The 23,848-nt window shown below is 35.9% G+C and overlaps 2 protein-coding genes across 5 annotated transcripts; one reads left to right on the plus strand and one right to left on the minus strand.

Moving 5' to 3' along the window:
• Positions 1-653: 653 nt before the first annotated feature.
• On the minus strand, positions 654-22,082 carry LOC132140963 (prolactin receptor-like). 3 transcript variants are annotated; one of them, XM_059550079.1, is made up of 10 exons: positions 21,826-22,082; positions 6,783-6,854; positions 6,241-6,373; positions 5,283-5,452; positions 4,294-4,475; positions 3,537-3,678; positions 3,222-3,321; positions 2,856-2,925; positions 1,766-2,444; positions 654-1,714 (listed from the first exon to the last, which is right to left on the minus strand). In XM_059550079.1, the coding sequence occupies exons 2-9, from the start codon at positions 6,847-6,849 to the stop codon at positions 1,824-1,826; spliced, it is 1,485 nt and encodes a 494-aa protein (XP_059406062.1). In that variant the 5' UTR covers positions 6,850-6,854; positions 21,826-22,082; the 3' UTR covers positions 654-1,714; positions 1,766-1,823. The 3 variants fall into 3 exon arrangements, with proteins under 3 accessions (XP_059406062.1, XP_059406061.1, XP_059406063.1); XM_059550078.1 differs by lacking the exon at positions 21,826-22,082 and adding an exon at positions 9,480-9,733; XM_059550080.1 differs by lacking the exons at positions 6,783-6,854; positions 21,826-22,082 and having other exon boundaries at positions 4,860-6,367.
• Positions 10,308-21,055, plus strand: LOC132140960 (mucosa-associated lymphoid tissue lymphoma translocation protein 1-like). 2 transcript variants are annotated; one of them, XM_059550068.1, is made up of 17 exons: positions 10,308-10,591; positions 11,341-11,554; positions 11,646-11,812; positions 12,382-12,503; positions 12,590-12,737; positions 12,829-13,007; positions 13,303-13,402; positions 15,012-15,035; positions 15,121-15,144; positions 15,235-15,438; positions 17,008-17,185; positions 17,275-17,346; positions 17,448-17,575; positions 17,830-17,979; positions 19,451-19,608; positions 20,043-20,168; positions 20,292-21,055. In XM_059550068.1, exons 2-17 carry the CDS (start codon positions 11,409-11,411, stop codon positions 20,748-20,750), a joined length of 2,385 nt encoding a protein of 794 aa, XP_059406051.1. In that variant the 5' UTR covers positions 10,308-10,591; positions 11,341-11,408; the 3' UTR covers positions 20,751-21,055. The 2 variants fall into 2 exon arrangements, with proteins under 2 accessions (XP_059406051.1, XP_059406052.1); XM_059550069.1 differs by lacking the exon at positions 10,308-10,591 and having other exon boundaries at positions 11,416-11,549.
• Positions 22,083-23,848: the final 1,766 nt, after the last annotated feature.

Here is a 23,848-nt window from a genome sequence, read left to right on the forward strand (position 1 = left end):
AGTGGATAGAAAACTGAATTACACATGCCACTGTCAGTGAAAGAATACAAGGAACTCAAGCTAGAAACACCAATGCACCACTGTGCTAACAGTTTTTACATAACTTCATATTACGTTTCTTGCAGTGTTAAGCATCGCATTGTTACATCACAAACAAAATGCATATTTTTACCACAATGGATGATATAAATACAAAACAGAAAAGCTGCACAATAGTTCTTTCATGCTGAACCAAATGTTTGTCCTTCTATAGTGTTAAGTCAATGTTTGACTTAAAGTAACTCTTTACTGCTGCACTGCAGACCATAAACCCGTCTGTGTCTGCCGCTGTAACTAGCTTCTCTGAGGCACTCTATATAAAGTGAAAAAATACAAATAAAAAACACCCCCTGCCAGACTGTTTTGGGCTTACTGCCCTTGTGTTTGGATATGCTTTGACAACCCTTTTGTGCAGATCTAATCTATTATTTGACAGTCTTAATTATGGTTTTTGTCTTTGAAGAGTGCTCAAGTTCAGATAATTATAAATCAGAAGGATGTGTCCTAAAATGTGTGAATATCAATAACTATTTTAACATTAAATCAATGTTATAAATAAAGATTCAATAAAATGGATTGAGAGCATCATACAAATACTAGATCTAGTTCAATAAATACACAGTAAAGTCTTTAGCTGTGTTTGATCAAAGAAATCTCACACTTTTTATATTCACAGTATCATTGTGAATAAATATACAAAAGGAGCCGTCCTGTATTTTAAAGTGTTTCCATTAAACTATGTCCATTTTTAACAACAGTCAACTTTTAAAGATCAGGAGCAGCAAGCATTGAGAAAAGTGCCAGATCTCTAGAGAAAGTGGCAGAAACTCATAGTGGGATGTTTTGTGTATGTCTGCTTCGAGGTAGTAGGTTGAAGAAATATTTGAAAGGTTTAACAATTATTATAATGCTCTTTAGTGGGGTATTTTTTAACAGCAGTCGGTCAATATGCAATGGTTCGGAATGACGCTTCCTTTTAATCTAATTTTCAACCCATTTCTTCAGCTTCCAGCTGTTTAGCCTGAATTATCCACAGAACCTGTGCAAACTCTATCTGTAGTTGTGCAGACTGACACATACAACATAACAGGGGTGTGTTTCCCAAAAACATTGCAAGCCAACTATGGTTGCAAATTTGCAGTTTCCAGAAACCATAATTTCAACGAACAAAACTGGCATCGTAAAGTCATTTGGATGAAACTCCATACCCAGAGTTTCTTGTTAGAATGACATGTGGATCAACAGATCATACGCTTGAGTAACATAGGCAAACTGACATATAATACATATACAAATATATATACAGATTTAATTCTATGTCTTTTAGTTCGTCAAGAGAATGAAAGCGCAGTTTTTGAAGAGTGTGAATGTGCTCTAGTCACCAGGAGAACCACGAATGAAGAAATACAGTGATGAACAAAGATATTATAGTCCTCAGATGCCATATTTGTTATCGATAATCTGACATTAATTTGATCCAAAACGATTAATTAACAGAAGTAATTACAGTAATGACAGTTCTAGATTGTTGAACCATTGTGGTTCCAACGATCAGCCAGCAATTTCGGGAATAAGTTATGAATAGCACTGGTAGTTTAGCAGCACGTTATGTCACTGTACTGGAAACGCATCCCAGATCGCTGAAGGAACACTTCTCACATCTTTTGTCTTTTTTGTCTGGTTGTGTCCTGCTCAAACTGTCAATCACTCTGCTAGTAGAACAGAGTGATTGACAGTTTGAGCAGGACACAACCAGACAAAATAATCCCAAAGTCATAGAACAGTCAAGATTCACTTGAAAACGTTGTCAGAGTTTCCAAATATCCCAGAGGTTCAGATGTTTTGTCACATTTGACCTCTTTGTGTCCCTCTACAGGGACGCTGTCTTGTAGTACAAGGATGTTATCACTGATAACGTCACTGACCATACTGTAGTCCTCCCTGACCAGAGGTTTCGGGTCTTCATCAACCTCGACATACTCCGTAAGTCCAGCAGTGTTGATGCTGACGTGCTCACAATTACTACTGGAGCTCAGTTGAGTGTTTTGGTCCTTAGCTTTAACTGTTGAGCCATTGCACTTAAGGTGAAGTAGTTGTTGAGGTTCTCCATGGACACTTAGCTCATTGGAAACGGTCCCAGAGTGGTAGTTTTTGCTCAGTGTTGTATTTAGATCCTGACTGCTGTTCAATGAGATCTTGATGCTGTTCTGAGAGACCTTTTGTGCAGTATCTGTGGGACGATTTTCTCCCTTTTGGTCCTCAAGATGAGCTTTGCCATCAAAATCCATTTCCTCATCATAGTTGGAGACCACAAGATACTCCACTTCTGAACGGTCTGAACTCTGGACTATCTGAGGATATCCTGGAGTGATCAGAGCACTGAAGATCTCCTCAGACTTCCCACTCTGTGAAATAAGAAGTAAAATGACTTTTGTATGTTGGAACTGCAGTTTTTTGGGGTCTTAAGAGCAAAACAATAAAATAATGGCTCATTTAAAGGGATCGTTCACCCCAAAAGGAAAATTCTGTCATCATTCACTCCTGTGGAACACAAAAACGATATACGAATATAATTTTGATAACCAAACAATCGGTCCCTGTTCACTTTATTATATTTTTGACCATATGATGAAAGTGAATAGGAACCAAAACTGTTTGGTTACCAACATTCTTCAAAACATCTTCTATGTTTCACAGAAAAAGTAAAACTACAAAAGTAAAACTAATCTGCACTACAACAAAACTGCACCTTAGGAAAATGAATTAATAAAATATGATATGATATAATGCATGGATTATGGTAGTGTCTGCTGTACCTTTAGGAGCTGAGTGTCTAAGCCACTGATTTTCGGTTCTGGAACTGGTGGCAGTAAAAAATGCTTCATCCTAGAGAAGAATAAGAAAATACAGACTTAACTTGCCATAATTTTATTTTATTATCATAATTATAATCAAACTGGTTGTAGTGCAAGTTGTTTTATCCTTCGGTAAAGTTTTGCACTTGTTATTCTTCTAGGTACCGACATATAGCAGCTATTAAATAGGAAGGAAAATTGTGTTGAAAAATAAATTCTGTATTCTATATTCTGAAGGAAAATCTGGGAAAACGTATCTTTTTATGTACAGTTATCAGTGTAAACCCCTTTGTCATTGTGATGAGTTGAGTGGGATATCATGCTTACGGTTTCATCTTGACTGTCAGCGCTCCTGCAGTCAACAGGAAAATGATGACGGTTAGCGTGACGGCGATAATCATAACTGCATTCTGTGCGTCAGGCATATCTGCAATGTGAGAAACACAAAGCCTTGTTTACATCTCCACTTTCAATTTTCATCATCTTTTAGTGCTGTACTCTATATTGAGTTCAAATAGATCTAAAGGCCTATTTTGATAGAAATAGCCTGGACACTGTTATCTAAGGCTAGAAATGCTGAGTAATGCAGCACAATGGCTGGAGGTGTGAAAGATTGGGTTGCTGGTGCTGGTATCATCTTACTGTCTGGAACCTGGATGAATGCAGAGGGGCTCCATTCACTCCAGAGGCCGTGGTCTAGTTTACAGCGCACTTGCACAACGTAACTTGCTCCAGGCTGCGGACTGTAGATGCTAAACTCCAATTGTTTTCCAGCACTATATGACTAAAAACACAAGAACCAAAACTATGTCTCAATCATAATTACAAGACTCTTAAATGCAAAAAAACTGACTCCTGATACAAAAATATGTTCTTTTTGATAATAAATTGATAATAATTCATTAAAACTAGTGCTGTCAAAAAATGTATTGCGATTAATCACATCCAAAATAAAAGTTTTTGTTTATGTAATACTGTGTGTATTGTGTATATTTATTTTGCATATGTATAAATGCACATATATAAATACACACGTATACAGTATATTTATTGAAAATATTTACATATATTTATATTTATAAAATTTATAAACATAAATATACACAGTACACACACATATATTATGTGAACAAAAACTTTTATTTTGGATGCGATTAATCGCAATTAATCGTTTGACAGCACTAATTAAAACATTTAGAAGCAAATTTATATGAATAGAGTATATGGAATATACATATTTTTTTGATTAAACCTTTTGATATAAACCTTTATGGTTTCAATATTATATCTGTGCCAGTTAAAAGCCCTGGTCTTAAATTGTTTTGATTTTAAACAGAAAAATGACAAAGCCTAAGAACATTTAAGAACCTTGATGACCTTGAAACGATTTGAATCTCACCTCCCAGCTGCTGTCCTCCTTGTCTCCGCTGTTCTCAATTTTTAGGCGAACTTCATATTTGATTGTTACCCACCCTGAACGTGTGTCTGCGTCATGCGGAGACTGCCACTGCACCAGGAAATAGGGGCTGTTCGTGGTCTGCACGAAAGTCACATTTACAGTCTCTGGAGGGTGAGGCTCCACTGTGTGGAACAAGATCAATCATCTTAAATGACAATCAGCTGCACAGACATTAGAATAGTAGAATCAGTGACAACAATAGATGTACTAAAATAGGAAATAAACTGAATGAACTGAACATTTTTTATCACAATGACCCCAGCCTTTGAACAGTAGCGTATTTATGGTCATAATGCATAAAGGAAAAATGCAACATGCCAGCGCATTCAATCATCTGCAGTGGGACATTCGATACATGGCTTGAGTTTTGCAGTAGGCTATGCAAGACACAAAGCTGTTCATCTTCATTCTGTTCAGTTAGTCAGCCAGAGCTGCTTCTGTTTAGTGCCATTTAGTACTTTTCCATTCCACACAGATGCTCTAAAAGTCATCATTGTTTAACTCACCGTTACAGATGGAAGAGCCCAGCGCGGACACATTTTCTAGCTGAATTGGTTTGAGGGAAACTGTAACTAAACTGTAAATGTAACTGCACATGCACTGTTATCTATCTTGTGTTCTAGTATGATGATCTAACTGAAAGTTAAAAAGTTCAAAGAATAAATGTTTCACCGTAAAGATTTTGCTGATTTTGCTGTGTGTGCCCGTATGTAGCCACAGGAAATCTTTATATATGCTATATTTAGCAGTCAGCTCACTGCACTGTGACTGTGGTCAAAACAACACTGAACTTGGCCTCTGTAGTAAAACATCATTAACCATTCATGCATGGTCAGTATACGCTAGGGGTATATTGCAAGCACATAAAAACAAAAGCATTTCTGGATGCATTTCAATATTTTGTAAACACATTCATTACATGAACTCACCGATATCCATAACATCAACTTCTACAGATTCCGAATAGGCTTTTCCCAGTGCATTGGAGGCCACCACTGTGATGTTGTATATGATCCAAATAGACGTGTGTTGCTTATCAAAATAACAGGAATTGTTTCCCGCCTTATGATAATCCGGACATTCAAAGACTTCCAAAGAACTGAAAAAGTTTATGATAGTTTGAAGTTTAAAAAGAATGATTTGCTGACTAATCTTTTGACAAAAAAATGAACCTAAACCTGTGATTTCTTATCAAATGTGTAAACATTAGCTCATTTAATATACTAGATTTAGTGTGTTTATTAATAAGTGTGTGTGTGTGTGATGTACAAATTGAACAAATATTAAGAAAATAAGACAAAATGAAGATACTTCTTCCTTTATATAGAACAGAACTATCATAGCAAAGTTTCATTGTGAAAGAAATTAATAATTGTATTCAGCAAATATGCAAAAATAGCTGCTTCATACAAATGTTCTTTCAAGTAACCAATATTGATAAGGAATATTTCCTGAGCACCAAATCAGCATATTAGAATGATTTCTGAAGGATCATGTGACACTGAGGACTGGAGTAATGATGCTGAAAATTCCGCTTTGCCAATAAAGGAATAAATAAAATAAAATAAGTAAAATGTCTAAAACATATCATACAAGAAACAAGTCAACTGTAATGATATTACACAATATTAGTTTTTACTTTTGCTTAGTGAGTAAAAGAGACTTCTTTCAATAACTGAATGAAAACGCTACATTATCTCAGTAACAGTTTATTTTACTTGATACAAACAAAATCATGGAAAATATAGCTTATATGTTAAACTATGTCATAACAGGCACACAATGAGGCAACTACCCATATTCTGATACAGGGAAAAAATAAATGGAAATATACTTTTTTTGACAGCAAGATGAACAATGCTGAATAGTGATATAGGCAGCACTCACCTCTCTTTCCTGTAATAGAGCTGGTAGCTGGTGGCCAGTCCACCTGTTGATCCAGGCTCCCACCAGCAAGTGAAAGTCTCTTTCTCAGGTGACCGACATCTTGTTAGTCTGGGCCTCTCCGGAGGAGAATGACCTGGAAACATAGCGTAATTCAAGAATATATGATAGCATATTCTCTGTGAGAATATTAGGACTAAACAAATATATGGTATTTCAAACACTACCAGACTTATTATTGAATGCTGCAAATAACCCATATTATTATTTTGTGTGTTGTAAAGTGTTTATGGGTGTTTCATATACTGAAAACTAAAATGAAGAAGAATTCTTTGAATTATACATCCTTTAAATTTAGTATAGAATTTAAACATCTGTCTCCTATTCGCTGATGTATTATATACAAACAACAGGCCTAAAAAAATATATTAAATTATAGAAAAAGCGCCAAAACCCAATGGTACACAACAACAAAAATCGATAAAAACAACAATAACTGTGTGAATTTGTTCTTTGAATTTTTTAGAACTGTTTCCCTCACTTACACATGCTGTGTGAGGTCCAAGAGAGGAGCCACATCAGAGTCAGTGCCTGCTCTGCATCTCTCCACATTTTTCCTGCATGAGAAACAAATGTCCATGAAGTCAATGAAGTGTCCACACCATGTTAAATACCAACTGTAGAGCTTGTTTCTACTTGAATCATCAAAACAACCACTCAGCATGTGTAAACACCTTCACTCATCACAACAGCTAAAAGGTCATCATGTGCACAAAATTGTATGCACATTTGCATTGAGCTAACTCTGTGCCAAGATGATTTTATCTGATTTCATGAATCTTTTCTTATCATGATCAGTGAAGTAACTACACAGTGGTGTATTGGTACAGATTTTCTGTCTCAGAACTGATCAATGGTTATTTCTGACAGCCATGTTATGAACACAAGGCATCAAGAAAGAATCAGACACTGCAAACGCAGGTGCAGAGAGGTGACTTCATGGAAAGTTACAGCCTTGGATGAGTTCCAATGAGAGACACAGTTTGAAAGGGCAATAAATGTGATTTATGTTTTTGGATCATTGTAGAAACACTTTGGTTTCAAAAACACAGTCTTTGAATTGCATCTATATTCTTCATTTTATATTTACTCATTTACTTGCCATCAGCAAGTAAGTAAGCCATACGTAAGTAGCCAAGAATGAGATTTACCCAAATGGAACAAGTTATTGTCTGTGGTCAGTGCAGTTTTTTATTCGACCACATTATAGAAGGAAGTGGATCAAAGTCCAGGTTTAAATGACCTCCAAACATTTGACTTTAACTTTCTATTTCACAACTTCAAATATTTATTTTCATCTTAGCAGCAGCAAGTTTGACAATATGACTACCAAAAAATAATATGTATGTATTTTACAAAATATACATTCCAACACATTCTTAATATCAAATAATATAAAGTGATCAGTGTGAAAATCAAAATTGACCAGGAATGGTCTTTTAAAAACTGCTGGTAAATCTCTTATTATGCTATATTATCTTGAATTCAACCTTTTTGTCAACTTGTTTTCTTTCAGTTCACACTGAAAGAAACTAACTGGCCTCATTGATCTGAGCTTATGCACCTCCATTTTTAAGTGGCTAAATGAATTAATTGTGGATGTTTGCTCAAAAACTGAGGTGTATGAGCTCAGATCAATGAGGCATTTGATCAATCAGTTCCAAAAAGAAATGCAAAACCTGTGATAACTGAAGGAAAGGGTTGCTAAAAGGTTGAATCCATTATTTGGTAGTAATCACAAATTTATAAGAAATGTTTTGTAGGCCAGTCATTTACGATCAAGTGATCAAAAAGTAGTCAGACAGTCAACCCATGGGCGTCACTAGGCCATTTGGGGGGGGGGGGGGGGGCAATATCTGCATCTGTGCAGTTCTTTGTCATAAATGCAGTTCACAAAATATCATGGGGGCGCAATCAGTTTCCCACTTAGGCCTACTGTAAAGTTTTCACTGCATTCACCCCTCATCACACCTCAAGTAATTTTCTCCAGCAAAAATGAAGCCCTTAACATATAAACACATATTTTAGAAAACGATCATGCTGCCATTTTTATTTGAAATTTTTACATATAATATAAAACATATTCATTACAGTGCATGTGGCAAATAATAGGTTTGCATAGCCTATGAGCTAAATAAAGACGGTTGTGCTAAAAATGCACACAGTAAAATGTTGTGTTTGTACAGTATATGCGTGTGCTTGTTTTTGTGACATCAGGACACAGATTTGTGTAATGAAAAGGGTATAACATAGGTATTACAAGGAGAAGGTGACTTTTCAGGAGATTACAGCATGTCTCCACTTTTCAAAACGCATATAAATCACACAGAATGGAGTGTATTGAAAATCTGAAATAGCACAAAGTTTCCTCAGAGGGCTAGGGTTAGGTGTAGGGTTGGTGTAGGGCGATCTGGATTCAGGAAGACTTGTATTCGTCTTATTCTATGCAATACAGTGAAATACTGCAATAAGTTTAGTATACCACCTTACCCTATTAGTCAAACACTTTTTATATTATTTATTTTATAGTATATTATATATTATTATAATTATAATTATTATAATTATATACTCAATGGGGGCTGAGCCCCCATAAAACGCACATCTTAGAATAGCCCCTGATCCAGGTCAACCCAGCTGAAGTAAAAAAAGATAGGCTACTGGTTTACAGATATAAGAGGTTATGTGATGAAGACAGTCCATGGCCACAGCCAGAGTTTGAAAATGATTGAGGTCCGTGGTGAGGTCAAGAATTGTTCTTTTACAATAACCCCTACAAATACAACTCATTATATACGCTATAACACTTATAAAGTAACAGACATGTAGATGTTTTCTCTGTTTTGGAGGGATACCATTGTTATTGAATGAAAATTTGTTAGTATTTTAAGTTGGGTTTGATCATTTTTATCAGTTGTTAGTTAATCATGCAACAATACTGCTAGTTTTCATTAATAATCATAATCATTGATGATAACTTTGTCTATAGAGCTATGAATGTTTTTAGCATGATTTTTTTTAAATTTAACTAGTATATGCTACTGAATGAAACATTAAAGGATTACAAAAATAGTGCAATTCAATATAGCTTACCGCGATTAGGTATGTTCCACAGAATTTGTTTTATATATAATTAGTAATAATAATAACAATAATAAAACATGATATTGACGGAGACTCACCTGGATCGGTCTCCCAATTCGAAATTACACACACATCTTCACCTGTGATTTTCCCATATTCCACACACGCGCTGCATTTTGGACTGATTTATGGACGGACCACAGTCTTTCCTAAGTTCCGTCCCACAAAAATCGCGCACTATGAGAGTGGGAAAAGCCAAATACAAAGTCACCCTGTTGACACCGCAGTCCTTCTGAGTCTCCAGTTGCACACAAACAGCTCTAACGCTGCAGGAGAGTCTCGAGGAGTGGCATACAGGCGATGACATCACACACAGAGTAAAGTTCGTCAATATCAAACTCTGATGTTTGTCTAATAACGCCTTGTTTGGAAGTTTAAAAATAGTTTGATGTCTGAAGAACGACGGACAAAGGAGGCTCCGTTTCGGAAATGTACTTTTTAGAGACGTTTGCAGATATACAGCGCTATAGCCTACAATCATATAGAAAAAAAACACCAATTGGCCTATAAACAGACAAATAGCTAGATAGACAGTGTGATACTAAATTGTTGCAAATATGCAAATATCTTTAACTAAATGGTTAAAGAATCAGCAATCCCACCTTCTTGAAAACCCTGATTATATATATATATATATATTTAAGGATCTATTTAAATGTGACTAGGTCTAGAAAAACCATGAAAATTCCATAGGCATTTTAGAATGATATTTTGAGTAAACATATATGTAAAAAAAAGAAAAAAAAAGAAACTTATCCTTCCTTCCTTATTCAGTGATTCAAGAAAAACTAAAAAAGTAATTTGGCAGTGGGGGTGCCTTGCCTAGGAGTAAAAAAAAAAAGTTGACAACAGCTCAGAACGGTTTCATGGTGACATATTCATCTTCGTGAGAAATAATCATTGAAAAGCATGACTTTTCTCAACATCTGATTTGACTACAAGAACATAGGCTACTGTACTTCCGTTTAAGAACTCTATGAGCTGCTCAGTCAGGAGAGAGATGAACGCCTTCCTCTTTGTTAGACATCAGGAAGTAATCAACACACACACGTATGTTTTGAAAGTTGGATTTCCCCACATCAGTCAGTGCAGCGAAGAATTACTGTATTGCTTAATAATGGGATACGTGTCAACATCTGATCCGTCGGCGGTATGTGCGCTCGATGTTTACACTCTACCTGATGTTGCCTTTTTGTTTGTGGTGAATTCTAACCTGTTTTTAATTTCTTGTTTGTATGTTTACATTTAGAATTTATAACAGATGAGTAAATGCATTCGAAAATAAAAAGCGGGAAAGAATGGCGTTTCTACTTAGTTTTCATTCAGCATACAGTATAACACAACTTATTCGGTGGCTGACAAAAACTGTAAAAAGTGAAAGTGTCTTGAAGGTAGTTCAACAAAACTGATCATGCTTCCTTCATTTACTTATCTTTTTATCGTTTCAAAACTGATTGACTTTCTTTCTTCTGTGGAACATAATAACACATTAGGAAGAATGGCATTCTCAGTCTTCAATTGCAAGTGTTCCATAAAGTGAAAGAAGATATTCATGACTTGTGCTGTCATTCTGTCTTCTCATTAATTTGAATTCCACGTAAAACATTAAGTCATTCAGGTTTGGAACAGCATGAAACTGAGTAAATCATGACAATTAAGGAGCTATTTTCATTTACCTGACCCTTTAAAAACTTTAGCAGGAGCAGTCATGTTTTTCTGTTGTTGTTTGTTTGTTTTGATTGGGACTGTCATACAATTTTAGCAGCTTTGCAGTTATTTTCAGTCATTGTGGCATTCATTGAATTTTTAAAAAGTTCCATATTTTGTATTATTATTTCTATTTTAATGTGACACCTCAGGACACTGATTGGACTGCCACTTCAATGTCCCATTTTGCAGGTGCTTTGCTGAACATTTAAATCTGACCTCAACCAATCACAGCTGTGTATCAACCGTTTTCCTCAATCATGTCGGATTTGAATGACTCTTTGAACATAAACTTATTGAAAGAGTCTGTATTGAAGAGGCTCTGTGAGTCCCTTGACAAGGCCAACAATAAGGGATGGCGAAAACTGGGGGAGATTGTGAAAAGTGAGAAGCGATTCAAAGTGAGGTAATAACTTTTTCTCTCTTCCTTTTAATGTAATATATACTAATAAACTCAAAGTCTTTTTCTTACTGTCTCCTTCCACTCAAATGCACAGTCTGGATGATATGGACATGTGTTCTCTGAAGGCTTTGGAGGCGGACGGAAGTCCTTCCCGCAGTCTGCTCAAACTCATTGGAGATCAGGGATGTATGGTGGGTGAACTGGTGGAGTTTCTACAGATCATGGGTCATACGGATGCCCTGCAGTGTCTGAAATCTCCAGGTACAACAGCCTCAGTGTAAATGTGGTACAGAAAGCGTGTATGTTTCTACAAGTGCATCACATTATCAAATGTTGTTTATTTTGTATATGCTCTGAGTCTGTATGTGAAAGTGAAATTGAAACATGACTGTGACACAGGCTTGAAGAAGTGATATTTCTCTTAGGCCCAATGCAAAATATGCAGTTTTTCCTGTAAAAATTGGCAAAGAAAATGTAATTCTCACACAAAAGTCTCTTTAAAACCATTCTGCTTTCTGCTAGTCAGTGTGGCGAGTTTGTGTGACCAATTTTTTTACATTTGTGGGAAATCTGCATGTAAATTTTTCACACAAATTCCTGATTGCTGATTTATTTTTTTTGCCTGCTAGTATAACAACAGTAAATATTCTCCTTTACTTACACTCTTTTTTTTGTAAATGAAAGCATTACTATAATATGCAACTTCCAAATGACGCACATTCAAATTCTGCTGAAATTTCTGGCATAGATTATGTGCAGATATAGTCTTAAGTGACTCATTTGCATTCATAGGTCAGTTTCAGTTGCTGTTTTCTGAATTGATCTCACAGGAATTCAAATCCTCGTGCAGCCGCAGTCGGTGGCTGTCATTGCTGGACACAACCTTCGTCTCAGTTGTTATGCGGTTGGTGCTTCACATGTGCAATTCAAGTGGTTTAAGAAAACGGAAGAGGTGTGTAGATGTATAATATTGCAATCAAGCAACATAACGAACTGTCAGCCATTCACATGAATAACATAACTAAGGCAACCCTTCAGGTAAATAACAGCTCCTCCCCAGACCTGGTGTTCAGTCCAGTCCGGCTCAAAGATGCAGGGTTTTACATCTGTCGAGTGAACTGTGGAAACGCGTATGAGTTCAGTCAATGGGCCCAAGTAGATGTCCTCGATGTTCCACCAAGATATGGTAAGTCATTTCTGATCAGCAGAGATAAGTAAGAAATTTGGTTGAATTGTCTTGATTAACACTGATATTAAACTTGATGCTTTTTCTTCAGGATTAGTGTCTCTGGCTTCAGAGGGCAGGCCAAGGGTGCTGATCCAGCCTCAAGCCCAAAGGCTGCTGGTGGGAGATTTACTCTATCTGGAGTGTGGAGCTATTGGAAGACCCCTACCACAATATCAATGGTACAGAAATGGAGTGCCGATCAAAAAAGCCACTAAGAGGAAGTACACTGTAAGAGAACCAACAGATGACAAATTTTTTGATAAATTCACTATTGTTCACTTTGGTTAGATAAGTTTATTTTCTGAGACCGCTTGGATGAAGTAGATTTAAAAAAAATCCTACACTGGAAAAGAAACAACTCAGAAAATGCTAGCAAGTTTCACAAATAATTACAAAGAACTGACAAGTAATACACTGAATTTAACATGAAATTACGAAGTGGAAAGACTGAAATGATAGTTTCTTGTAAAATTGTACAATGTAGTGAGAGTGATTTAATTATTATTATTTTTGTTTAAATTAGGTCAAGAATTTGTTGCCAGAGCACCAGGGAAGATATCGCTGTGAGATCTTCTGCAGTAATGAACGAACATGGAGCAATGAAGTGGATGTTGTTGTTATAGGTACAGTTTGCATCATGTCTTTTGTTTTATATTTATTCTTTGGTTAGATCTGAAGAGTAGTTACTTAAAGGCTCACCCAAACATTTGAATTCTGTCATCATTTACCCACCCTCAAGTTACTTGCTGGTCCCCATTCACTTGCATAGTTTTTTTTATTTTCTCCGTTCTTTGGAAGTCAGTGAGGACCAGCAACTGTTTGGTCAAAATCTTCTTTTGCGTACAGCAGAAGAAAGAAACTCATACAGGTTTGGAACAACTTGAGGGGGAGTAAACGATGACATAATTTTCGTTTCAAGGCTGGAATACATTACACGACTTTGAAGAGTTTAAAACACTATGTCATATGCTTGTCGACTTTGCAAATGGTTACAGAGAAAAACTGGTCATCATTCACTAATCGACTTTGCATCACACACTACCATACTTTTAAGTTTTTCGGAAATGCTGAAACATGTTCCTCTTTGCTTGAAGACTCATGACAAATGAAAACAATATGTGTTCTAAAGTTGACTTAAAATATCAAACATATCTGATATCTTCCAATTGTATGAAATCATGTTTGTATATAGTACCCAATATATGCATACTGGCTGCTACTTTTGGAAACTAGTGCTGACTGCATTCATACTGCGAATCCGTGCAAAAGTTGGTTAGTGTATTCTAGCCTTTAGTTTTTACGGTATAAATCTAACATTCATAACTGCAGGTCAGTATAGTTCAGATGCCTAGAAATGGTCTTTGCAATGTCAAATATTTCCTCTACAACTCTAATGAAGAGACAATTTGTACGATGGCTTAGTATGGCATTGTAATTAATTCTAGTGGACTGCCTGTATAATGTTAATGGTCAATTTACCAAAGACTGCATTTTTTATCTGTATTTACTCATTTTGTGGTCCAACCTTTTATTCTTCCTCAAGAAAATCCTTGCCATTCTGAAATGAAAGAGCCAAGAATATCTCATGAAATTTCAGGAGCAATGGAGTGCTCTGAAGGTATTATCTAAGATGTAGTGGCACCTTCTAACATCTACAGACTTTTGACCTTTGTGGACCCCTTTGTGGAATCTGAATCTACTTCATTTCGTACTAAATAATCATACTTTCACCCTGATTAATGCATGCTGTAAAAACTAATGAACGTTCCAGGTTTAAAACAAGCATATATGGGATGCATTTGCTTACTACAAATAATGTGAATACATTTAGGTCAACATGATTTTCTGTGATAATTGATAACATGAGCTTGTTTTGAACCCGGAGCACCTTTAAACGTTTTTCAGCTACTCACTCACTCTCTTCTCTTGCCTGCTTCATTGATTGAGATGGAGGAAGACCCTTTGATATATCTGATCTGCATGACTGTTGCCTAAAAATGAGAACATTCCCATTCCAGTTGTAAAGGATGCAGTGTGAGAACAAAATGTTTTTGTGGCAGGGGTTCAGTGTGGCAGGATGGGGTTAGTTATCATACCTCAAAAATAGGTTTTTGGTCTTGAAAAATGGTTTCCTCTTGTGATCTATAAGCATTCTTTTCTCTTCATTACTGTCATAATCGTGTTCCTTTAAATACACATAATCTAAAAACTTAATATATTTCTCTTTTATAGATGATTTTTTGACTATTGAAAGGGGTAAGTTGTGTTCCCATCACATATAGTCTTGAACAGTTTTGGCTTTTATTGAGACAGTGAATGATCATGCTTTTTTCCCCATCAGATTACAGTCTTGAGAAACCTTATGGTGAGTAGACCAAATAATTACTATAAACTAACGTAACCTGAATACAAACGAGAGTCTCATCTTTCACACTGAATGTTTTTCTTCTTTTAGCTACAGACAAAGTGGCTCTTCTGATTGGTAACCTCACATATCGAAACCACCCGCAGCTGAAAGCACCCATGGTTGACGTGTACGACCTCACCAATCTGCTGCGGCAGCTCAACTTTAAAGTGGTGTCTCTGCTGGATCTAACCGAGTCAGAGATGAGGAACGCTGTGGAGGAGTTCTTGTCCCTGCTTCATAAGGGAGTGTATGGTACTGTGACTTCTATATAGTTTATGCTACTGTAGTCTCCTATAAACATTCTTCTCACCTTGACAGAGTAACCTAACATGATTTTTGGAAAGTATATAAATGTTTGAGCCAACTTACAATATGTTAAATCATTAGTTCTCCAAAGAACCTCTCAGTCGACAGTGTTGTTGTTTTTTTAAATTCAAGAACCTTTTGTCCACTATAAAGATCCTTTTTTGTGATGGAAAGGTTCCATGGAGGTTCTTCATCTTTTTTTTTTGAGAGTGTACCTGGTTACATTGACTTGAGATGTGATTAGGAAAGTATTAATTATTTTCTCCCCATTTACTCACCCTTGTGTCATTCCAAACCTGTTTAACTTGGTGTTTTCTATTGAACACAAAAGGAGATCACGCTTCTCAATTCTGTATAACAGAAGTATACAGTGACTAGGGGCTGTCTGCCTCTGAAAAGGTCAAAAAGCACCATTAAAGTACCATATCATTTAAGCTTTCACATAATAAAACTTTGTGTAATTATATCACATGAGAACTAATGGCACATGTTTTGGACATATTTCATGCCAAAGCTGGCACAACACATATTACCGTGTCAGGTTTGAATATATACACTAGATGTGCAAATGTTGCGATAATGACCATGCACAATATTATTACTGTAGGCACTTTAAAATACTCAGAATAATTCTATACACCTTATTATCTGATTTTAGATCATTCTTATTATTGTGTAGATTTTTTTATGCAAATGAGTATTGTGTGTATGCTACATAAAAATGTGTTCAGCTTTTCGTAATGGTCTGGACAAAGATAGCGGATGAGCTACATGAAATTGCTTAGTATTTATTTAAATACTTAATATATTTTTTTAATCATTTTGTTCACACATTTACACATTTTTTTAACTGGACTGAAACATGGACTAAAGCCCAGAAAAGATATTGATATTGGTTACAATTGGTTTCTGGTCTTAATAGTTGTGTTCTTTTGCGCTTCAATCAGTTTGAAACATTTGTTTACTCTATATTTATTATGCAATGTTTTATTTAAACGTTTTCAAATGTTCAAGTTCTTTTTTTTAAGTTGCTGAACTTGTTTTTAATAGAATAAGACTGAAGTTTGTTTATCTTTTCAGCCCTTTTTCTGTAATTAAATGCAACTGTATTCTGGGATAAATGTTTCAGCACTCATTGTGATACGTAAATTTGATACCGTCACATGACCGATATGTTCACAAGTTCAAATTGACATCATCAGCCAAGAGAAAACTTTTGGTTTTGGTGAATGTTTGGTTAATGCTTCATGCAAAGCTATCATATGACTTGATATAGTAAATGTGTCAAACTGAGCTTCTTTTATGGTACCTGTTCAGTCCTTTTTGGAAGTTGAAAGTGTGATTCACTATTCACTTTCATTGTGTGGAAAATAACAGACAATAACACTCCGTAAAATATCTTCTATATATTATTTAGTGTTCAACAGAAGAAAGTCATACAGGTTTGGAATGACATGAGAGTGAGTCAATTTTTTTTTATTGAAATGACTCTTTGATGATTGCTCCTCCCTTTAGGTTTGTTGTATTATGCTGGACATGGGTATGAGAACTTTGGGAACAGCTTTATGGTGCCTGTTGATGCCCCAAATCCATACCGTTCAGGCAACTGTCTCTGCGTTCAGAGCATTCTGAAACTGATGCAGGAGAAGCAGACTGGACTCAATGTCTTCCTCCTCGACATGTGCAGGAAAAGGTGTGCATTTTGTGGTTTCATCATAACAAATTCACATTGGTAATTCATGCATTGGTTGTCATCATTCTATCACTAATTTATTGCTTCAGAAATTTACATGACGATGCCACGCCAAATGTTGTGCTCAAAGTTACAGCCAATATTGTGTTTGGATATGCCACGTGAGTTACTGAGGGTTTCTTTTTCATCCAGAATTAACATGCTGAAGTACATTTTGTTTGCTATCTGACCAGTTATGTTGAGATGTATTATGTTTCTGAAGTTGCCAAGATGCTGAGGCTTTTGAACTGAGCTCAAGTGGATTCACCAATGGAGTCTTTATTAAATTCCTGAAGGAGCGCCTCCTAGAGGATGAGAAGATAACTGTTTTGCTAGACAGAGTGGCTGAAGGTGAGGGAACCTGAGGGAGTATGTTAAAGTTAAATGAAGTATTACGGCGTTTATTAGTTAAATGCAGGTCCATTAAGCTCAAACAAATGGTTAACTGATTTTAATCGTGTACTGCTATTTTCAGTTCTTACTTATTTTGTACTTTACTACTTCAAAGGTTCATTTTAAATATTAAAATAAATACAATTATATTTAATCTACTCATGTTTGGTTGCATGTCTTGACAATCAATCTACTGTTCTGATTGTTTGTAGATATGGGTCAGTTTGACCCCACAAAGGGTAAGCAGGCTCTAGAGATCCGCAGCAGCCTGTCAGAGAGACGGTCCCTCACCGATGCCATCCGTCCCGGGGACCACTCAGATGCCGCCGAGGCACATAACCTGCTCTGGGCCAAAGCACATGGTAATGTCAGCTACTTCAAAATATTCTGCAACTCTTTTGAATAACCATATAAAACAGGTTCACATTTTTTGGCAAAATAAAATCTATACAAAAAAGTTTTGTTAATAAAAATAAAAGTTTTCGTGATTACTAGTAATCGCGAAACTAGCCAAAAACTAGCCAATTTATTAGGTACACCTATTCAATTTCTTGGTAACACAAATTTCTAATCAGCCAATCACATGGGAGCAACGAATGCATTTAGGCATCTAGATGTGGTGAAGATGCTTGCTGAAGTTCAAACTGAGCATCAGAATGGGGAAGAAAGGGTATTTAAGTGACTTTGAACGGGGAATGGTTGTTGGTGCCAGGCGGGCTGGTCTGAGTATTTCAAAAACTGCTGATCTACTGGGATTTTCATGCACAACCATCTCTAGGGTTTACAGAGAATGGTCGGAAAAAGGGAAAATATCCAGTGTGCCGCAGCTGTGTGGACGAAAATGCCTCGTTGATGTCAGAGGTCAGAGGAGAATGGGCAGACTGGTTAGAGATGATAGAAAGGCAACAGTAACTCGTAACTAAATAAGCACTCGTTACAACCAAGGTATGCAGAATACCATCTCTGAACGTACAACACATCGAACCCTGAAGCAGATGGGCTACAGCAGCAGAAGACCACACCGGGTGCTGTCCATTCCTTTAGGACTACAGTGTACCCATCTTCTGATGCCTACTTCCAGCAGGATAATGCACCATGTCACAAAGCTCAAATCATCTCAGACTGGTTTCATTGAACATGACAATGAGTTCGTTTTACTCAAATGGCCTCCACAGTCACCAGATCTCAATCCGATAGAGCAGCTTTGGGATGTGGTGGAACGGGAGCTTCACATCATGGATGTGCAGCAGACAAATCTGCAGCAACTGCGTGATGATATCATGTCAATATGGACCAAAATCTCTGAGGAATTTTTCCTTGTTGAATCTATGTCACGAAAAATTAAGGCAGTTCTGAAGAGAAAAAGGGGGTCCAACCCGTTACTAGCAAGGTGTACCTAATAAAGTGGCCACTGAGTGTATTTATAAAGTATAATTTCATAATATATCTAATTTTGTATATTATTTAATATTATATATTCCATTTTAAAACATAAAATTAAGTAACAATTGTATTCATAACAACCATATATATATATATTGTTATTTCTTCCTCACCATATTTTCATCAACAGTGTTTTAATTGAAATCATTTAATTATTATCATGACACATATTTTTCCTCTTTTCCATCAGTTGACAATACCAAAAAAAAAAAAACCTTGATCAAACAAATATTTTAATTTCATCTCTTTTGGTCATAACATGAGATGATTACTATCATCAAATCTGATGATATTAACAGATGATAGTTTTTGATGAGTGAAATACTGTAGTACTGTAAATGTAGTTTTTCTCAGCATTTGTTGAACTTTTGCATTTGTGTTTTAACCCAGAACTGCCGCAGACTAAAATTCTGGACTTTGAATGTGGAGTTCAGATAAAAATGGACTTTGCTGCTGAGTTTTCCAATGTGCTGGTCATCTACACCAGCATTATGAAAAAGCCAGAAGAGATGCTGTCTTGTCAGGCACACATAACTAACCTCCCTTTGGTAAGTGATCTTTGTTTTTATTTTGGAGAAAGAAACTGCAATTATTCTTAATTACTATACCATTAAAAAATGCAGGGTCAAAAAAAACTGTTTATTCTGCAAGGACACATTAAATGGATCAAAAGCAATAATAACAAATTTGTTAAAAATACATAAAAGTTATTGTAAATTGTAATAATATTTATAATATTACAGTTTTTACTGTATATTTTTTGCAAATAAATGCAGCCTTGGAGACCATAAGAGACTTCTTTCAAAAAACAGTAGTGTATATCTGCAGAAGTCAATGTAAAATACTAATCAGTCTAATTATTTAGCTAGACACTATAAACTAATGTTTCAAAAAAATAAGTAGTAAAGTATGTAAACATGAAACGTGTTTCTTAACATATGTTTGCGATAAATAATGTTTTTCCTATTACCTGACTTTGAAGGACCTGGATGTGGACCCTAAGCTGATGAACAAAGAAACTCTGGAGGAAACAGGAAGCTTCCTACTTTCAGGGAGTCTTCCTCAGCACTGCCTCTACACCAGACTCAGCTCACTGCAGAAACTCAAGGTACAGCTCAAGACTGACTGACAAGTCTTTAGCTAGATCTAGATCTGATTTACAATACACATATAATTCAAAACTACCTTGATACCTATTTTTCCTTCTAATGCCTTTCTTCCTGATTTACAGGAGGAACTAGTCTTCACTGTCTGCCTACAAGTCCTGTTTAACTCCCTAGACGAACTGGTCCAGTGGAACATGGATGTTAACGTCGGCAAGCCCCTCACTGCCAAACTGGATCTCAACCGTCCCACCAGGAAGAACAGCTGTCAGCTGACGTGTCCCATGCCGCACAGCCCCTCGACCAGCCCAAGCCACAGCCCCGCGTCTGACCGCCGCTTCCACAGCCAGGGCCCATGCTTCCCCCAGCAGCACACCAGCCCCTACCTCAACGTCTGCGAGCCCCTCCACGGAGCTGTAGGAGGCTATGGGGACTTTCGATTGTACGTTGACCATACACATCAATATGAGAAAATGCCATGCTCGCCCTTCCTGAACCCACCAAGTATTCCCATTGAGACCACTGATGATATTGACGACATGCAAAATGAGTTCATGAATAGTTTGCAACTCTATAACCATCACTGAGTGAGTACACAGTGGTAAACCAATAATTTAAGGGATACTCCACACAAAAGAAATACAATTCTCTCATCATTTAGCCATCCCAGATGTATAGGACTGACTTCCATTGAATGAACATCTCCATGAGTCAATATAATGGAAGTGTATGGGATCACCAAAATTGGCAAAAGTTTGCATTTGAAGCATCGGCTTTGTCAAAAGATCTTAAAAGTTGTCAAAAAAAAGTCATATACATCTGGGACGACCTTAGAATGAATAAATGAAAAGTCCTTTAAAGACTGTGGAGTTAATGTATTAATGGTCAACGTGTCATTTTTCCTTTTTGTTTTATTTTTTTGCCTTTTTTTATAATAGGACAGATCAGAGCTGATGGGTGCCGGGATTGGGAAAGAGTTGGGATTTGAACTTGGGGCACTGTTGCACAACAGCGTTATATGACGTGTTCTGCCCACAAGGCTGTCAGTGATTGTAATGCAAAAATGTATCATCTCAAGGGATTGTCTCATTTCTATCACTTTTCAGTCTTTACTTTCATGTGACTATAAAATATTTTAAATAATAATATAAAAAATATAATAATAATATATAAAAAATATTTAAGCGTAAAGAAAATACTGTAGCAATGTTACTGTAATTATATAGTAATTTAAACTAATTTCTTAAAAATCCTGTCACCTTATTACATCTCAAAACATCTCTTTCTTCACATAGATTTTAAACATATTTAGAAAAATAGTCTTTATTTTTAAACAAAAAGTGCATGAATCAAATGTCATGATTATCTTTTAACATGTAGATATTGTTCATAACTCTGGCTTGGAAATGAAAGGTTACTCAATGTGAGAAGGTCAGTTACAATTTCATAAGAAAAAATTAAAATAAAAACAAGTAATTGATTAAAAAGAAAAACTAGAAATCCAATGAAAATAAATTTCTGAACATCTCTTGTGTGATCAATATTTCTCAGGAAATGGTAACTTAATAGTTTTACTGCATAAGCAAATGCGTGTCGTCAAGATGTTAGGCAACTAGATGACTTTGACTTCCTCTTCACATTACATAACAGTGCACTTATAACCTCAGCCTTGGATTTTATCTCCACAAATGTGGCCTGAATCTTTTCTTTGAGCTGCCCCACATCCATGTTCTGAAGGTTTTTGTATCTGACCCATGATGGACTCCTTTTCCTCCTCCTGAGGCACCTCTCCATCCACCATCTTGATCAGTTCTTCTGGCACGTCAGTGTCATCTCCGGCCTGCTGGATCATATTCTCATCCTGTTCACTCTGGGAAAAACAAACAGCAGGACAGTCGAATAGCACTTCTTTGCTCGTATACTGTGTGTAAGAATTACATACCCAGAAACCATAGCTTGTAGACATGCCTCAAGCGTGACCTTTTATAAATGAAACAGAGCATGAACTGATTTTACATATTCAAACTACTTAGTCACATTGTCTCTCAAGATACTGATTTGACACTTATTTGTTTTCGTTTTAAAATTTACAAGTGTTGATTAGAGCATGATTTTTTTTTGTTTTTTATTATGTACAGATACTGGCCATAACTGTGACACTTTTTTACTTACAGTAGTTTAGCAAGCCAGTTTGATTAGAAACAATGAAAAATACAAATAAGACATTCAATGAAATGGTCACACTTTATTTTAGGGTCCAATTCTCACTATTAACTAATCATTAACTATGACTTTTGCCTCAATTAACTCCTTATTTGCTGCTTATTAATAGTTTATAAGGTAGTTGTTAAGTTTAGGGTATTGGGTAGGATTATGGATGTCATGCATTATATGTACTTTATAAGCACTAATAAACAGCCAATATGTTAATAATAGACATGCTAATAAGCAACTAGTTATTAGTGTGAATTGGACCCTATACTAAAGTGTTACCAATGAAATAATAAGAAAGCGTTCTTTGAAATAAAGCAAAAGTAAATAGGTTAATTATACAAATACCTGAACGTTTTTATGATTTAAGTAACATTTTTAATTATTAATTCTATGTTTTTTTATGTAGATATAATTAATAGTTTCTTAAAAGAGAATTTTGTCATCAGAGAATAGAATAATTAATCATTTTCAACTTTATGAAGGCCTTGTGTAGAATAAAAAGACTAGACTATTTATTTATTTACTAAAGTTTGTTTAATAATAAGTACATTTGCCTCTGTGATTATTATTATTAATGATGGTAAACTAATAAAATTAACATTCATTTCAGAAAAAATATCTGATCTAACAATTCAAATCCTGAATGGTTACAGCTTTGCCAATTGTTACTAGTTTATTTATTTATATATTAACCTTAAGTGTGCACTACATTCATTTAATTGTAGTAGAGGGCACATAATATTCCGATTTACTTTAAAATTAGACAAAAGATGTAAAAGAAGCTATACCAATTTTTAAAAAAAAATATCGGTATCCTCTAGGTAACCTAATTGTAACCTAAATGTGTGACTTCTAGCCATGTAAAAGTCATAACTTCATTTTAAATTTTTATACATTTCCACTATAGAGTTAAACTTCTCTCTTCATCCACATGAAACTGCTACTGATCCCACAGTTTGAAAGCTCTACAGCAGTGCTGTCAAAGCTCACTTTAGGGATTAAACACTACAGGTGGTTAAGCCCTGAACATCCAGACTCACTATTTTAGTTTACTATATTATGCCTTAATCTCCTGCCACAATCTGCACTGCAACCTTCGCACACTTGATAGCCTAACCATCTCTGCAAACTCATGCTATTCATGTGCTGCTTAAGCACAGTTGGTCAGGGACAGGAATAACTGAAGAGATTTGTTTATCTGCTCCTGGGACTCTCACCTTTGGAAGACGATATTTTTCTCTTAAACAAGTCCTCAAACATGCCCTTACAGAGGGTTCACCTCACCACAAGGTGAAAGCAAAGTCAGACTTGACTTTGCAAAAAAACTTCTAAAAAGCCTGACCACTTCTGCAAAAGCATTCTTTGTGCGGCTGATATTAAGATCAAGCTGTACCAGAATCATGAGAAAAAAAAAGTATATAGAAGGCTTGGAACAGCTTGTGATCCAAAGCATACAACAACATCTGTGAAA

The sequence above is a fragment of the Carassius carassius genome, chromosome 5, assembly GCF_963082965.1.
Source record: "Carassius carassius chromosome 5, fCarCar2.1, whole genome shotgun sequence".
NCBI classification, from domain to species: domain Eukaryota; kingdom Metazoa; phylum Chordata; class Actinopteri; order Cypriniformes; family Cyprinidae; genus Carassius; species Carassius carassius.